This window comes from Papio anubis, chromosome 10, assembly GCF_008728515.1.
Source record: "Papio anubis isolate 15944 chromosome 10, Panubis1.0, whole genome shotgun sequence".
Classification (NCBI taxonomy): Eukaryota; Metazoa; Chordata; class Mammalia; order Primates; family Cercopithecidae; genus Papio; species Papio anubis.
This window is the reverse complement of record NC_044985.1, coordinates 17,703,657-17,722,992: the sequence shown is the minus strand read 5'-3', so window position 1 is coordinate 17,722,992 and position 19,336 is coordinate 17,703,657. Positions and strand designations below refer to the sequence as shown.

General features: G+C 37.3%; 1 protein-coding gene across 2 annotated transcripts in view; it reads left to right on the top strand.

Moving 5' to 3' along the window:
• The window catches only part of NCKAP5 (NCK associated protein 5), a 914,274-nt gene that overhangs the window by 329,725 nt on the left and 565,213 nt on the right, over positions 1–19,336 (top strand). For both annotated transcript variants that reach the window (XM_021924271.2, XM_021924272.2), the window contains exon 4: positions 11,301–11,364. In XM_021924271.2, coding sequence (XP_021779963.2) covers positions 11,301–11,364 — 64 coding nt within the window. The remainder of the gene's footprint in view (positions 1–11,300; positions 11,365–19,336) is intronic.

Genomic DNA, 19,336 nt, shown 5'->3' with positions numbered 1-19,336 from the left:
TGAATGAATGAAAATATGGGTGTAATTCGAGGCACTGTTCTTGAGAGCAGAAAAACAATTTTGAGAATACATATAGAGAATACATATAGGATGTAGAGAGCTACTTTTTTATTTTCCAGGAGCTCCATAAAGCTCCATAAGGACAAGCCTGTGGTAAACAGACCTTCAGAAAGTCAGGCCACTAAAATTAGGATTTTTGTTTGTTTGTGTTTACTATTTCTGTATTCCAGTACACTGAATTCTTTAAAAAGTCTCTGTGTTAATTTTTGGGAGAATTGGGGTATATTCCCTAATTGGCATAGTGCAATATATTAAACTCTCGTGCTTTTCCAAAGTCGGTGAGTTTTACATGCCAGTCCTGTTGAATTTCCTGCTGACCGACCTCACTGCCCAAAATCCTGTGAAGATCCACAACTTAGAACACACTTTCAACTTACTGACTTTATGCTTTATGGATGTTAATAGAGTCTCCTAAAGCATACAATCAGAGTGATTTTGTTGCTGTTTTAAAGTTTTGGGGGCAATAGTGATATTACGTATTGGAAAAAAGTATATAAAGACATTTCTTTCCTATGAGTTGTGGCTCTAAAAGTTTCTCTAAAATCTGCTCTCACCCAAACTGTCAGAGGGGATGAGTACTTAAATGATCTGCTGTGGAAAGGCTAATTAATTTAACCATTACTCAGGGACTGCCGCCGCTGGTCTCCCCATCTGCCCACATGACAGGTGCACCTGGCACTCGACATTGTCATGGCCTCTGCGGCGGGTGACTCCCCAGGGCGCCTCTGTGTGGGGAGAGAATGGGTCTTGGCCTCCTCAGAGGAGCAAACCTGTTCTCCTCATGTGCGTACCAGATCGCCACCGGGCTCTTATTCTTGAGACCCACCAGAAATGGGGAAGGTTGATGATTAATTGAATCTTCTGTTTAAGATTTCAGTGTATGACCCTGTGCCCCAAGGCATAAATGAGAGTAATCATCTATCTAATTTCAATATGGACATTTGGTGATATCTTCACGGGGAAACAATATAGGGTGGAGAGAGATGTTAACTGAAACAAAACCTATGCCTATAGGTTTATATTGGGTGTTTGATTCGTATTTTTCTTCTACTTCGCAAAAATGAGGATTTATAGTACTTGGAATTCAATGTGTTCCTGGGTTTTCCCATTGATTCACATTAAAATGGTCCAATATGTGTTGTGTCCATGGGGACCCCAAATTCTTGCATTATTTGTGATGACCTCCCTAGCACTAGAGACAGTGGTAACAGGCAATGGTAGTTACAGAGACACATGTTCTAACAAATAGGATTATAGCTAAATATGTATTCACTGCTATTTTACATATTTGTGAAAACATGAATGGCCATATTTAAACTTTTGAGCAGTGGGATAATAGGCATGCTTTCCAGCCTGCATGAGCAGCCTCCATTTATCCATGGAAGGCAGGCATTGCTGCGTATCAGGAGCCTCTGGGGGCCCTATGACCTTTTTAGAGATCTACGAGGTCAAAACTATTTTTATAACTATGTTTTAACAAGAATACTAAGATGTTATTTTTTAAAGAATTTTTTATAAGAATTTTTATAAGAATACTAAGAATTTTATAAGAATATTAAGGTGTCATTTGCCTTTTTTGTTCTCATTCTCTCATGAGTATACAGTGGTTTGCCAGAGGCCACCCCATATGTGACATTGCAGCACACTGAATGTATTAATAGAAGCAAATATGAGACTCCAGATGTCATTTTTGTTAGCCAGATATTAAAGACTTTTGCAGAAGTATAAAACAGTGCTACTTGTTTTATTGTATTTTTGAAAATTATAGTTAATTTTGTAATTATGTTTATGTCAACCTGTAATAGAACTGTTATTGCTATTTTAAATTAATATATATTTTTAAGTTAATTTTGGAGATGGTAAATGTCAGTCAACATAACTGACAAAAACAAAAGCTCTTTGGGATTCTCAGTAATTTTTTTGCAGAGTGTAAAGGGGTTCTTAATCCAAAAAGTTTGATTAACTTTTGTATCATAGAGATGATAATAATACCTACCTCATGGGATTCTCTGAGGTTTAAATATATCATGTCAGGTGTTTAGAATAGTACCTGACATATCAACTATTCAATAAATATCAGCTATTATGATTATCTTTTCAAATAGAAAAGTAAAATAGGTCCAGTATCTCTCAAAGAAGTGACCTGGAATAAAATCCTGGCACCAAAGTGGCAGACCTTGGTGCTGAACAAAAGTCTAACAGCATTGCCTTCAAAAGACTTAATGAATTTAGAGAATAGCATAGAACATGTAATAGACATTCTTCCTAATTAAAATATTTGTGAGGACAGATCTGTTCTTCTATGTAATTTGTTGCTGAAAAGTCTGAGACTGAAAAAAATCTTAGAAATAGCAGAAATTGCCTTCTTATTTAAAGGAAGTCCAGATTTGATCTTTTGATAAAATAGTCACCTACCATGTTTTAAAATCTGGCTTTGAATACAGAGTGTTGTACTTACTGCGTCTCATGACACTGGTGTGTAGGCATGTGTGTAGGCATGCTTTCTCCGTCTGTCAATCTTGAAGTCTTTGAATTTGGAACTGTATTATTATTTATGTTTATTTCTCAGACCCTAGAATGGTACCAGGCCTGTAGTAAACTCACATTAAGTGTTTGCTGAATGTGTAAAGATTTCCATTATTGTTGGATTATATCGTTTCAGTTAGCAGAATATTCTGAATTAATAAAAACCTATATAGGTATATTTAACACATAAACATAAGTAAGTTTTAAATACTTTATAGAATCTTAACCTAAAAATCAAAACTAGCATGAACCTAGAGTTTTGCAGGGAGAGTATTATGGGATTCTTTTTTTTTTTTTTTTTTTTTTTTTTGAGACGGAGTCTCGCTGTGTCGCCCAGGCTGGAGTGCGGTGGCGCAATTCGGCTCACTGCAAGCTCCGCCTCCCGGGTTCACGCCATTCTCCCGCCTCAGCCTCCGAGTAGCTGGGACTACAGGCGCCCGCCACCTCGCCCGGCTAGTTTTTTGTATTTTTTAGTAGAGACGGGGTTTCACCATGTTAGCCAGGATGGTCTCGATCTCCTGACCTCGTGATCCACCCGCCTTGGCCTCCCAAAGTGCTGGGATTACAGGCTTGAGCCACCGCGCCCGGCCGGGATTCTTTAATATTGCAATATCTTTACCACAGTAAAGGAAACTGACTTTGGATTGCTAAGATGCCCAAGAAAATTTTTCCTTTTTAAATTCATATGTAAGCATGGTGATTTGTTATACTTTATTTTTTTTACAAAGGTCAAGTGATTACACAAATCATCCTACATGTTCATCAAATCACAGAATATTTCACATTGTCACAAGCTTGCTTGATGTGAGCTGGATCCATACCTTTTAAGTGCATTGCATGTATAGGGTATTTGGGACCATGAGACTTACAATGAGTAGAAATAATTATTCCCACTTACACTAAGTGCCCTTGCTGTTCTTCCATCAGGGCATCCTAACAGGGACACCATCTGCCCAGTGGAGAGTGGGGCACACAGCATCTCCATTCTCTCCCATTCAGGGTGGGTGCAAGTCCTGGGCTTCCTGAAGAGTGGCAAGGGAACATTGATTTGTCTCCCAACAGGCGTGCCCTGGGACACTCATGCAACAGATGGCTCTGTAGCACCCTGCAGCCTGAGGTCTCCACACGTCACAAACTGAATATATTCCCCCTCTGCAAGCTGCTTTCTCTTTGGGGAATGCTTTTTGTTTAAACATGCAAACCTTGCAGGTCTTTTCTGAATTTTACAAATGCCAACATCCTGTTGACTTCATTGGGAACACTATTTCCATGCGCTTAACTTGCAGAGGTGTCAGTGGTATTCTGAAGAATATTTAAGAATATATAAAACATATAAAATGTTGTTTTTTGTGATCTTTAGTTCAGATAGTTTGGGGCTATGTTGAAGAGCTTTAGAAACCTGGAACTAATTCTCTATTTGGATATGAAATTGAGTAAGAAGAGTAGCTCTGTTTCATTCTTCCTGGAGAGAAAAGTTATCTTTGCATTTAACTGTAAGAGAAGTAAGTACTGTGGTCTCTTGTTTCATCGTGTGTATATTCTTTATATTCTTTTTTTATACCTGTTCCGTAAATAAGAATCCACAGCTCTTGATAAAATAGCCCTGTGCATTTGTTTGGCAATCATAAAGTCAATACCCACTTCGTAATGAGCTACTGGCCTTGCCACAAACACAAAACAAAACAGTGATGCTTTGCAGAAGCACAGTTGTCTGTTTCCAGCCGACGAACCGAGGTCTTTAAAGAGGAGGAAGGGTGTATGTGTATGTGAGTGTATTTAATTTGTCTTGGGTAGCATGCAAATCCAGCATTCTTTATTTTCTACACAAAGCTGTTTGTAAGAACTTTGAATTTGCATGAAAAAGATGCTAGTCCCAGTTGGTTTCACACATATCTTGGGACCATGGGGGTTTGAAGATATGGCATGCCAGGAACTACTAAACTCAAGGACAAATGAGATTCTGTGAAAAAGACAGGACCATTTATTTTTGATATTTTGATTGAGTTGATAATTTGATTCCAGAAATAACATCTAGAAATCCTGAGTATTTTATCATAGAGGTTTTTACCATGTCAAGAACTTCACCACTTCCCTAGTTTTAAAAAAGAAAGACCCTTTCATACAAAAATAACATTTTTCATGCAAAAATAAAATACAAATTCTACTTAAAAAAATCCAACTGGTGTAAAATATACATGCAAGGACTTGAAATATTTGGAATATACAAGTTACTGAACCTAAAGAAAGAATCCCTTATTTGTTGTATTTTAGCACTGGAAACCCACTTTTCAAAGGGCGTATAATCCAGAAGCCTAATACATAAAATAGCTTGGAGTTGGAGTACTCTTGCTGTTGTGGGACTGAGCTGCCACTGGGTTTGCCCACTGACTCCATGGGAGGACCCTGAACTGTCCCTCGGACCCCTGAGGGATCTCTGTTGTATAATCTAATAGGTTGCGTTTCCTGCATAAATGTTTTAAAACAGTTATGGAGCATGGTCCCCAAAAGACATTGTGTTTGCTGTTCTTGCAAATTCTGCTCTTTAATCACCTAGCTGCCCTGAGTCAGGGTAACTTCCAGTTGTCTACACCTAAGCAGTTTCCCCAGTTGTCGATACAGTAGGCTAGGAGCCAGGCTGGGGTTGGGGATTGCCTCCCCCGTGGCCTACACTACTCTGAAATTGTCCATGTTTGCATCACCTGTTTCCACATGGCTGTTTGAATTTGGGCATTTCTCCATTCATGTGATGGTAGGTCAGATATAAAATGGTGTTTCGAGTTTTTATGTATTTTACTCTCTGTTTCACCAAATCAAGTGGCTACAATGCTGCCCCTTTAGAGATAGCCCCTTCATGTTGATTCATTCGTTTTCTTCCTTCTTTATTGAATGCCACAGAATATTATGTGTGGACAGTCTACAAAATTTCATGACTTATTAATATAGTATTTTCCTTTTTAAAAACTATGTAATGACTAAAACCATTAAGGTTTTCTTTCAAATTGAATTAATAAGATTTGAGAAGCACATTACAGTGTGACAGTCGTAATAGTTTATACAGGCCATCTCTTTTTAGCATAAAGTAGTGATGTTCCTAACATTTACACTGTATTAGGATTCTTTTATCATTTAGTAGGATGATGGGGATAAGATAGACTTTTGATCTGTTCCTGGAAATGTCTCTTTTATGTTACACTGCTCTTGTGAGAAATTAACATACCATTAGCATATATATTAAATCTTTCTCTGAAGCTTCAATAATTAGGAATGAGGATTCAAGGCAATTTTCTAGAACATTCTTACTGTCCTAGTTCTGTATCTGTCTTTCGGTTGAAGTGCTCAAAGTTTGGTCCTGGGACCCTGGATATCTCCAAGACGCTTTCAAGGGATCTGCAAGGTCAAAACTATTTTTGCCGTAACGCTGAGATGATATTTGCCTTTTTCACTCAGCTTTCATGAGTGGAGTGTTCTAGAAGTCACATGACACGTTCTGTCATAACAGATTAAATGCTGACGCAGTTGTGAGAATACACCTGTCTTCTATTAAGACAGACATTAAAGATAGTTGCAAAATTCTAAAGCAGTATCACTCTCCTCACAAAATTTATTTTTTCCCTTTATTTGCAAAATGTATTTTTGTTTTGAAATTACTGTTTAGGATGACTTTTAATAAAAATGTTTTACTTATGTTGGCATGGGTTTATTGGCTTTTTGGTGATTTAACAAATATTTTAATAAATTATGTTTTTATTTATATGTCATAAATATTAATAGATAATAACCCATAACAATAGAATCTCTTTGGGATCCTCAATTTCTCTGCATACAAAAGGGTCAAATATTTGAGAACTCAGTACTCAAATATTTGGGAACTACTGTTGTATAGTCCCCTCACTCAGTGCTCTTACTTCGGAATTCCCTCTGTTGAAGCTTACTCAGATATTTACCTGGTGGTCTATGGAAGTTGTACTTTTCATAATTTTTGGATGTACGTAAAAAAGCTTTTGCGGTCAACTAGAACCAGAGGATACCCTGTGGGAATCAGGGTGTATCTGTGCAGTGTACCTGCATTATGTACTATGTCAATGCAAAATGGTAATATTATTTAAAATTCTATTATACTAGACAAGCTGGTATTAGATTCTGTAACTGATTCCTCATTCAGCAAGTCACAAATATTTATTTTGTTCCTACTAAGTGGCCTTAGTAGTTGTTAAAGAAATGAACTAAATCTCCACTCAGGCAAACAGCTGTTACAGTAAGATATTAACTACACCACAACTGACCACCTGCAAAAATGAATGGATCATCATTTTTGGTTGCTACTTTTGTGGTCAAGGAGGAATTTATGGTCTTATTTAGCGGAAAAATATATTGAATAAACAATCGAGTAAAATATGAGACAATGTGTTTAATATACTTTAGATGAGAAGTTAAATGTCTCCATGTTTCAGTATACAGAGAAAAGAGTGTGGCAAGTGAATTCAGGTATTGGTGTAGGAAGTTAATTATCATTAACATCAAAGTAGCTTCTGGTATTCTGGCAGTGTTCCTGTTTTTTTGCTTAGGTGGGACTAATAGGGACTTGTTCACTTTGTGATTACTCGCGACCTGTGCTCTTATGATTTCTTAATTTCTTTATACTTCATTAAAAAAGTAAAGAGAAACTTTTAATTTTTGAGACGGGAGTCTCGCTTCTGTCGCCTGGTGGCTGGAGTGCAGTGACGCTGACCGGCTCACTGCAAGCTCCGCCTCCTGGGCTCACGCCATTCTCCTGCCTCAGCCTCCGGAGTAGGTGGACTACAGGCGCCCGCCACCACGCCCGGCTAATTTTTTTTGTATTTTTAGTAGAGACGGGGTTTCACCGTGTTCGCCAGGATGGTCTCGATCTCCTGACCTCGTGATCCACCCGCCTTGGCCTCCCAAAGTGCTGGTATTACAGGCGTGAGCCACCGCGCCCGGCCGAAACTTTTAAATTTAAAATATCTCTGTAACCTGTTAAACTGTTTGTAGTATGTACTTAAACACGTTTGTCCAAAGACTCATTGCTTATAGTGACTTCTTGTTTTGCCTTAATTTACCAAAGCTTCTCAGTAGGTGCCTCTCACATCCAAGGCAATGAGTCATTTGATGCTGAATCTTCGGTTGGTAAATAATATATCCTTTATCTTTCTAGTAATGTATTATTTTAATGTTTTAATAAAAACAACATGAGTCATTTGGTTTTAAAAAATACACATTTTGAGAAGTTTTTAAATCAAAGTAATACATGCACATACTTTGGAAATCAAATGTAATGATAACATCTATAAGATGTGCACATCGCCTTCCCTACTCTACATCTTACTCCTCTGACACAGTCACTCCCCTTTCTTCTAGATCTGCCTTCTAAGTGTTGCATCCTTGTATCTAAATAATATGCTTGAACTTCTGTTTCTAGATCACTTTTAAACATTATGTATTATCTTTCTATTATGGAAGATAAGATTTTAGTGTTTCTGTACCACCTGTTTCTCTATGCTTCCCTTTCTCTAATTTTTTTAATTAAATAGTAAATTAATTTAGTTAATAATTACAATGATAAAGTAAATGTCATTCACAGCTGAGTCTAGTGGAAGCTTAGAATTGCATTTCTAGAATAACTTCGTTTTTTCTAGCATGAATAATTGACACTTCCTACCATTGCCCTAGATTTTCATGTTCCAATTTCTTATTCTTAAGCTTTAAAATAAAACTCTACAACTCTTCTTAATACTTACAAACACATAGGTAATTTACTTTGATTCAACTTTGTTTTATTCTTGAAGTCATCCTCCTGAGGCTCTCCATCCTCTTGCTGCAATCCAGATTGGTTATTCTCTAGATTCCTACATAGCTGTTGTCCAGGAGTTTACCAAGAAAAGAAAAAAAAAAAAAGAAAAAAATTCCAATTCTTTATTGGATTTCTTGTTTCTCATTACCGAGTCTTGCTTTTTATTTGGTAGAGTTATATATCTCAGTGAAAAAGAATTTATTATTTGATACAGATTTGGACAGTGTAATAATATTAAGTCTTTCAATCCATGAATGTAGTATTTCTTTCTTTCTTTCTTTTTCTTTATTTTTTTGAGACAGAGTCTCACTCTGTCGCCCACGCTGGAGTGCAGTGGTGCGATCTCCACTCAGTGCAAGCTCTGCCTCCCGGGTTCACACCATTCTCCTCAGCCTCCCTAGTAGCTGGGACTGCAGGCGCCCACCACCACACCCAGCTAATTTTTTTGTATTTTTAATAGAGACGGGGTTTCCCTATGTTAGGCAGGATGGTCTCGATCTCCTGACCTCATAATCTACCCACCTCGGCCTCCCAAAGTGCTGGGATTACAGGCGTGAACCACCGCACCTGGCCAAATGTGGTGTGTATTTCTATTAATCTCCTTTAATCTTTCTTAGCAGTGTTTTGTAGTTTTTAGTATGGCAGTCTTGCAAACCTTGTGCTAAATGTCTTTCCTAAATGTTTTATTTTTTGACATTATTATAAATAGATGCTTTAAAATTTTATTTTCCAATTGTTTGTTGCTAATATATAAAATATAATTAATTTTTGTTCATCAGCTTTTATCTCTGACTTTGCTAAATTCGCTCATAAGTTGTGTAGTAAATTTCATTGGATTTTCTGCTTGGAAAATAATGTCATCTGTAAATAGAGACAGTTTTACCTCTTCCTTTTTGATATCCATGTATTTTATTTCTTTTTCTTCTCAAACTGTATATGAGATTTGCTTCTATTTGCACTTTATATAAATAGGAAATAAAGCATATATGTTTTGTATTTGCTTCTGTTACTCAACCACATATTTGCGATATTCTGTACATTGTCATGATTAAGTGTAGATTATTCCTTTTCAGTGTTGTATAGTATTCCAGCATGTAACTATGCTAAAGTTGACATATCTGTTCTATTGTTAATGGGTGTGTGCATTTTCAGCTTATAAGGTTACTAAAGTGCTACTATGAACATTCTGGTACATGTCTTTTGGTGAACATATACTTATATTTCTGTTCACTTTAGACCTCAGACTGGAATTGCTGGTTCATAGAGTATGGAATATGTGAGTCTCCTGTTTTCTTTGACTTTATAAGTATTTGCCAGTGTTACCTCTGTACTATATTTTTAACAGTTTCTGAGGAGAGAAGAGATAAATTCATGTGTTTAATTTTCATATTAAAACAGAAGTCACTCATATCCTTCTTTTTCAATTATTTGTTCCATGAATTCATTCTTTTCGTTGAACTTCTTTGATCTGTTCATCAGGACTTGAGTTAGAGAACACACGTGGACTTTCCGCCTTGATCAGTTGGCACATGGCTTCCATCGCTTAGTGGCTCCTTCCTATCTGCTCTGTTGCCCCTTCTTACAGCTGTACTCACAGGTCCTGCCACAGGCTCCCAAAACTTGTATACCTGGAATGTCTCCTAGTTTAGTCTCCCTTCTTCTAGTCTGTGCCTTTAGGTGTTTATTCAGAGAGAACTTTTTCTATTAAAAGACTGCCCAGCTGCAGCCAGACAAAAGCACATGTCTTCTTGGTAGTCGTAGGCACTTCAAAGATCCAGGCCCTTAGGAGAGAAGAAGTTTTCACTTCTATTTTCCCCAGTGGAAAAATTTCTGGGGATTGAACTGCATCCTCTATGTTTGCATATAGTCGATCCTGTGCAAAGGGAAGACTAAGGGGTGAAATATCACTCAAATAGTTACTCATCTTGATAGTAGTATAGTAGTAGAAGAATATCAGGGGAATCCTTACTAAAGCTAACATTTTAGGGACCAGAATTCACTTACCCCTATGACATCTATCAAACATTTTAAAGAACAATTGAAAAGCTGTCCAAAATGCAGGCATCTGTCACTTTACAAAAGTATTCTTAAAATTTTGGTGAATATTGGATATATTTTAAGTGAAACCAGAATTATAAGGGATCTAAAAATGAATCCCATTGTTAAATAAGGGGTACTAAAATAAATAATCTGATTTTTAAATCTACATTTTTATATTACCTACACACCGAAAAAGTGATAAGCAGACTGTTTATTTAGACTTTGAAGTAAGGAAATCTAAAATTTGATTCCAGAAAACTACTATACACCAGCTGAGGACTCAGTGTATTAGCCTTTTTGGACCTCAGTTTCTTCATCTATAAAATGGGCATAGTGAAATCACCCATGGGATTGTTGTCAGGCTCAAATGAGAACAGATGCAATGCCCAGCATGGTGCCTGTTATGTAGCAAGCATGCAAATGATTTTCTATTGTTATTTTTAAAATAGTAAGGAATTATGTTTTGTTTGCTTCTTAGTATTATTGGTGTGGAAAGCAACAAAAGAAATAAAAATAATTAAAACTATATAAGCAAAGTTGATGGAGAAAAGACAACTAAAATATTATAGCCACGAAAAATGTATTTATGAGTGATGTATGTTGATGAACTAAAACAAGGCATCTACTCAGCATTTAACATTTATTTGGCTATTGGAAAATCTATGGCAAAAAAGTCTTCCATGACACTCAATGAAAACAATGCATTCATGACCAGTTTAAATATTTATAGAAAGTATTGTGGAGGAAGTGAGCTAAACCAAGGAAGGAGTTCCTCTAGAGACCTCCAAAGAATGTTTCACGGCCATGCCTGTGTCGCCTCTACCTTGAGAACGGTCAAACTAATCATGTGCTTTTGTTTCTCCAGGGAGAAGTTGGCAGTGGCCCGACTACAGCGAGAAGTTGCCCAGAGAACAAGTGAGGGGGCCATGGTAAGTCCTGACTGCCGTCTCCTCATTCCACAACATCCAGAGGTCTCTGGCTTGAAAGCTACTTTGCCTCATTAAGGATATCTAAGGAAAATATTTGCTTGCAGCAAACTTAATGATATTTTGGCCAAATGATGTATTTATAATACAATTTGTACAGCTCTGCCATTTGCCATCAGAGTGAGAGATATTAATTGAAAAAAAAATGAGGCTTCAAAGAAGATGTTCACATGTCCAAGGATTATAAGGCTTTGTTTTCTGAAGGTCAGACTTCCAGCAGTGAGCACAATGTCCACAAATGAGTAGCAGTTCAACATAATTCAGACCTCTCAGTTCTTTGGATTTAAAAAACAAACAACAGCCATCTTGGTGTTCTGAAAAAAGAACACCAAGATGTTTGCTAATGTAATTGTCTTTATTATTTTCCTTCTCTTCACTATTTGCAATATATTTTTCCTTGTCCTTTTCAGCTTGTGCCATTTGGAAAACTGATGTCTCCTTGTGTTTTGAATTGTACTAAAAATCAATACGGTTATTTTGGTCCATAGCAACTTCATTTTACAGACTGTGTTTGCCGAAGTATCTGCCTCTGTGCCACTTATAACATCAGAGATGACTGTCTGGGGACCTAGGGAATGCATGTGTGGAGTAACTGCTTTTGCTACTTCTGAAACGAAAATACAACACCAGATTTATTTTTTCCCCCACTTATGGCAAAACAATGGAATGTATGCAAGTTTTCACTAAAAGAATTGGATAAGTAGCACATTTTTATACCCTGAAGGCTGCTTCCATTTGATTTCATGAGAGTTAATTGACAGGCCATCCACTGAAAAGGGTAAGACATTTGTAAAATGTGCTGGCCTTATACTTCTGTCAACAGGGAAATCAAAGGGCTAGAGTAAGAGGTCAAATGTTGAGTGGGCTCTGGAAGGCACAGTGGCCCATGAACATGCTAAAATACTTAGCAAGGTGATCACAGTGTTTATTTTGCTAGGGATCTTAATGCAGAAAGAATTTTGAATGTTCAAATGATATGAAGAAACATTCACGCTGGGTGTGGTGGCTCATGCCTGTAATCTCAGCACTTTGCCCAGGCTGAGATTTGGGAGGCCGAGGTGGGCAGATCACCTGAGGTCAGGAGTTCGAGACCAGCCTGGCCAACATCGTGATACACTGTCTCTACTAAAAATACAAAAATTAACTGGGCGTGGTGGTGGGCACCTATAATCCCAGCTACTCAGGAAACTGAGTCATGAGAATTGTTTGAACCTGGGAGGTGGAGGTTGCAACGAGTGAGATTGTGCCATTGCACTCCAAAGACCCTGTCTCCAAAAATAAAAAAATAAATAAATAAGAAAACATTCACCTGCATCTTTGAGTAATGAAATGGAAACAAGATGGAGAAAATAAAGGCCTAGTTGGATGGTGGACTGAGCATTTCCAACCTGAACTTCTCACTGCATTTCAAAATGTTGATGTGCTAGGTCATTCTGTAATGTTTCAGTCTTTTGTTTAGGACTAGCTCCTGCTCACCACTTCGTCAGTGATGTTCTAGTTGAATATGAGGAAGTAATTTAACTTTCGTAGGTCAGTTTCCTCATCTTTAAAATGGGGAGGTGGGAATTTTGTGATTCCTTTAACTTAGTGGATCATGATTTTGAGCATTTGCCCGTGTGAAGTTTTCATGATATGAATCTCTTTCTGGTAATAACTAAATGTTATTTAAGCTCATAGGAAGAACAGGCCTTGAAAGAATGAACTTTCATTCTTTTTCATTCTTTCTCACTCTGACATTGAATGTACTTGAGTTAAAATGATCTCAGACACCTGTCTAGTCTTTTACAAAGACAAAACCCCCTTTTTAAAACATTATAGAAGTTCAGTATAGAAAATACGCAGAAAACGTGGGCACAAGGACGACCCCAGTTGCTCAAAAAATGACTTTGGAAAAGTTATGAATGTTTCATTATTCTAATTTTAATTATGGTAATGAAAAATCACATGTTTGTATTGATTGCTTTGGCAATGTTTATAAAAAACCATTTATTATGTGCCCAGCACTATTCTAGGCACTGGAGAAACAGTGAACACAGGCAACATCTGATAGCTTACAATCTAATGGTTGGTGAGACAGATAATGTTAGGACATAGAAGTAGCTATGAGAAAATAAAAGAGCAGGGTAGGGGAGATTGGTAGTTGTAGGGGTTCACCATTTAAAATAGAACATGCACGGTATGGGGAGGCCATTAAGGGAGGATCATTTGAGCTCAGGAGTTCAAGCCCAGCCTGGGCAACATAGTAAAACCCTGCTCTACAGAAATATAAAAAAGTAGCCATGTGTGGTGGTGCATGCCTGTGATCCCATCTGCTTGGGAGGCTGATGCAAGAGGATCATTTGAACCCAGGAGACAGAGGTTGCAGTGAGCCATGATCATACTACTGTATTCTAGCCTGGGCGACAGAGCAAAACCCTGTCTCTAAATAAATAAATAAATAAATTAGAACATGCATAGTAGAAAATCACTGAAAAGTTAATATCTGAGCAAAACCTGAAGGAGGTGAAGGAGTTTCTACCATAAGGATGTCTGGGGGAGGGGCATTCTAGCAGGGATATCAGCAAATGCAAAGGCCTGGAGTGCCAGGGGAACTGCATGCTGGCAGGGCTGGCTGGAAAGGAGTGAGAGGAGAAGGTGAGGAGTAAAAGAGAAAGCAAAAAGTGATGGGGGTGGGGGGTAGGGAGAGTAGGGGGAATGGGTGCACCCTCAAGGTCTCAGTGGATCCCTGACTCATGCTTTGAGAGATGGGAACCATTGGAAGGCTTCTAACAAGGCCTAAGTATTAAGTGATTGAACTTAATACTATTCATATTCTTACCATCTCCCTTCCCATTCCATGATTTGTCACATTTCAATTCCTTGGAGACACCATAAGCCCTGACTTTCATTAGTTTCTTTATTTTAGTTTTTCTCCCTCTTTCTCAGTGACTTTTTCTCCCTGTTCCTTTTACATAGTCAAACTCCTCTGAGTTTTCTATTTAATTATATGCTTCAGCTTTTCCGCTCCTAGAATTCATTTATTTCTGAAGTCCTGATTCTTTCAGTATCTGACAGCTCCTAAAAAATCAGGCTATTCTATTAATCCTTTAAATTTAATTATTGCTGTTACAAGGTTTGTTTCACAGAACTTTTGTTATGTCTATAGCAGAAATGGAAAACAGTTCATCACAATAGATCACCAAATGTATTTAGAGACTACTGTTTATAGTTTTTTAATATTTTTATTTACATGAAAGGAAAAATGGTATAGAAGAAATTATATAAGCAATCTTTACAGAAAAGCTATGTAATTAAATTGAGGCTGATATTTATTTTTAAAGTCATCAACAAACCTGTTATAATCAAAATCTTCAATACAAACCATGCCCTCTTTAAAATTTGGTTTTATGCAATAAATCTCTACACTTACAAGTTTTAAGATAGTCCCAAGGCAGCATTTTGAGAGATTTATTTTACATTATATTATATTATATTATTTATTTTTGAGATGGAGTTTTGCTCTTGTCGCTGAGGCTATATAGTGCAGTGGCATGGTCTTGGCTGACTGCAACCTCTGCCTCCTTGGTTGAAGCGATGCTCTTGCCTCAGCCTCCAAAGGAGCTGAGATTATAAGCACTCACCACCACGCCCAGCTAATTTTTGTATTTTTAGTAGAGATGGGGTTTCACCATGTTGGCCAGGCTGGTCTCGGACTCCTGACCTAAGGTAATCCCGCCTTGACCTCCCAAAGTGCTGGGATTACAGGTGTAAGCCACCACGGCTGGCTGAGATTTCTTTTATTTTTTAATAAGCTTTTAATTTTGAAATAATCTTAGATTTACAGAAAAGTTACACACCTGCCTACCCTTTACCCAGTTTCCCCTAATGTTAAACATCTTACATAATTATGGTGTAATTGTCAAAACTAAGAGATTAGCATTGGTATACTACTATTAATTAAACTTGAGATTTTATTAGAGCAGTTTTTCTAGCAATGCTCCTTTTCTGATCTAGGATCCAGTACAGGGTACCACACTGCATTTTCTTCTAAAAAGATGACTTTTTAGTCATCTAATTGAGTACATATGGAGAAGTAATGCGAGCTTGAAAGTGAGACCGGCCTGGATCCAAAGTCCATCCCCACTAGTAGTTACCTAAGTACTGTTAATTTGGACACGTTACTTCACTGTGTTTGTTTGTTTGTTTGTTTGTTATCAATTTTGCTTTTTTGTTCTGTTAACTCAGATCTTTATTTTTGGAAACTTTCTTCAGCATACTAGATGTTTTATATTTGTTGTCTTTGTTCTCAGTTTCCTCTTCCAGGAAATAAATGCCGCCACTGTTTTTCATACTTACTGTTCAGTATTTTTTACAAACTCTCTGAGATTATGTTTCTGTTCATTCTGGGAGGTTGTTTCAGCTTGTGCTGAGATATCACTGGCTCAGTTTACTGAGAGGCCTCTTCCGTCCTTAACACTTCAGTGTTGTCTTAAATATTGGTATGTATAAGAATGGTCCATCCTACCCCAAGAGTATGAAGGTGTTCATTCTCATTATCTCCTAGAACTTTTATAGTTTTTTTTAACTGTAAATTTTTGCAAATTTCAGTTGGAATTAATTCGGCATGAAGTAGAGATCAGAGAGAAATGTTTCCCCAAATTAATAGCTGATTTTTCAACATCATTTAATGAACAGTACAGCTTTTATTACTACCCTTACCACATTACAAATGCTCGTATCAACCTATGTCAATTACTTGACTGCTTATACGTTTCCATTGAAAGTTCTGTTACACAAACTAGTCCTGAAAATAGAAAATGAGATCCTCAACTCACTTTTTAAAAATAAACACTTTTTATTACAGAAAAATTGCAAATATAGTCTAGAGTGTTTATGAATACTTTACATTATGAATACTATTATGAATACATTATGAATTCTATTATGAATACTTTACATTAGCATGGTATACTTGTCACAGCTGATGAACTAATATTGATACACTATTAATGAAATGTATGCTTTATCCAGATTTCTGTGGTTTTAACTAATGTCCTTTTTCTGCTCCAGGATCCAATCCAAGAAACACATTACATTTACTTATCATACTCCTAAAGCTTCTCTTGGTTTTGACAGTTTCTCAAGCTTTCCTTGTTTTTGATAACTTGGTAGATTTAAGAAGTACTGGTTAGGTTTTTGTGGCATTTGTCTCATTGGGATTTGTCTGATGTTTTTCTAACAATTAGATTTCGGTGTATTTTTGGGAAGTAAACTGTGAGTTAAATAGCCATTTTTTTATCACACCATATCAAAAGTATGTATTATCAACATGACTTGTCTCTGATTTTTTGTTTTGAGATAGGGTCTCGCTCTGTTGCCCAGGCTGGAGTGCATTGGTGCAATGTCAGCTCTCTGCAACCTCTCCTCCCGGGCTCAAGAGTTTCTACTACCTCAGCCTCCTGGGTAACTGGGACTACAGGTGCATGCCACCATGCCCGGATAAGTTTTGTAATTTTTGTACAGACAGGATCTCGCCACATTATCCAGGCTGGTCTCGAACGCCTGGGCTCAAGTGATCCACCTGCCTTGGCCTCTTAAAGAGTGGGATTACAGGCGTGAGCCACTGCGCCTGGCCCAGCTTGTCACTGTTGAGATGAATCTTGATCATTTGGCTGAAGTATTGTTTGTCAGATTTCTCCACTGTAAAGTTACTCTTTGCCTCCCCACCACCCTTTCTCTCCTGTACTCTTTGGGAGGAAGTCACTAGGTGTAGCACATACTTTTGGACTTGGGAAATATGCTCCACCTCCTTGAAGGTGGAATATCTACAGAAATTATTTTGAATTCTTCTGCATGGGACATTTGTCTCTTCTTTCTTATTATTTACTCAATCATTTATTTATATGACTGCATTGATATATATTTTATACTTTGCATTGTAAAGCAGTACTACTTTATTTTTGGCTCTAATCCTAGCTTTTGGTTTCTCTGAAATGCTCAACTTGTTTTTTCCTGTTGTTGTTGTTGTCATCATTGTTGCTTTTCCTTTTATTTTTTTTCTTAGCACGTTTTCTTTCTTTCTGGCACTGTAAGGTGCTCCAGGCTTATCTTGGGTATTTCTTTTTGTTTGTTTGCTTTTCTTTCTTTCTTTTTTTTTTTTTTTTTTGAGACGGAGTCTCGCTCTGTCGCCCAGGCTGGAGTGCAGTGGCCGGATCTCAGCTCACTGCAAACTCTGCCTCCTGGGTTCACGCCATTCTCCTGCCTCAGCCTCCCCAGTAGCTGGGACTATAGGCGCCCGCCACCTCGCCCGGCTAGTTTTTTTTTTTTTTGTATTTTTTAGTAGAGACGGGGTTTCACCGTGTTAACCAGGATGGTCTCGATCTCCTGACCTCGTGATCCGCCCGTCTCGGCCTCCCAAAGTGCTGGGATTACAGGCTTGAGCCACCGCACCTGGCCTATCTTGGGTATTTCTTACGCCTGTCTTAGAATCAGCAATTTTTCCAAGGTCACCTGGTTCCTGTTAACAGACAGAGTTACTTGAAACCAAGATCTGGGTGCTGTGTACCAGCCCACATTCATAAGGCTTATTTAAAATGGTATTTATTCCAGGAATGCAATGACACACAGGGGCTTTCTAACAATGACTGCCTAACATTGGAAAAATCATTAATATAATTGACAGTAGTAATAGAAGGTTAAAGGAGAAAACAAATCTCAATACACATAGTATAAAATATTTGATAAAATCTAATACTAGTTTATAATTTTAAAAAGGAAATTTCCTTAAATTGATAAAGGATGTCTCCACTAAGAATCTTTAGTAAACATTGTACTTAATGATGAAACGTTAGAAATGTTCCTTTTAAAGACCATAACCAGACTAGAATGACTTCTGTCACTGCCTCATTTTATTGTTGTACTTCTGGTCCTAGCTACTGAAGTAAGAAAATTAGTAGAAGAGCTGGGCAAAAAGCATAGTTTAAATTATTTGCAAGTAATGATTTCTAAGTAGAAAATCTAAAGGAATCTTTAGTCAAAATTTAGAAGATTGCTGTGTATAAAATGAATTAATAGAATTCCTACATATCAGTCATTGGCCCTTAGAAAATATAGTTTTAAGCTATAATATTTAAAATAGTAAAAAAGGCATATAGGAATAAATCTAAAAAGAAATGTATGAGATATTGATGGAGAAAATTATTAATGGATATAAAAAGAGATATATGTATGGCATATTCATGGAAAGGAAGATGGAATACCATAAAGATATCACCTTACCCCCAAATGATTTATGCTTTCAGTATAATCTTAATGAGAATCCCAAGAAGGTTTTCACCACATTTGGCAAGCTAATACAAATATTACTATGAAAATATACAAGTTTAAATACATACGACATGTTTTTAAAGAAAGATAATGGGAGGATTTGGTGTCCCCTACACTTGAATATTTTTTTTGAAGATAAAGCAAATTAGTGTGATGTCGGGACAAAGATATTCAAATAAGCTAGAGAACAGAATGAAAAGCCTTGAAGTAGACCCACACATATCTATCTATCTATCTATCTATCTATCTATCTATCTATCTATCCATCCATCCATCCATCCATCCATCCATCCATCCATCCATCCATCCATCCATCCATCCATCTATCTATCTATCTATCTATCTATCTATCTATCTATCTATCTATCTAATTTCAGAGTCTGGCTATGTCACCCAGACTGGAGTGCAGTGGTACAACCTGGCTCATTGCAGCTTCTGCCTGCTGGGCTCAAGTGACCCATCTACCTCACCCTCCCAAGTAGCTGGTACTAAAGGCACACACCACCATGCCTGGCTTTTTTTTTTTTTTTTTTTTTTTGTAGAGATAAGGTTTTACCATGTTGCCCAGGCTGGTCTAGAACTACTTGGCTCAAGGGTTCCACCTGCCTTA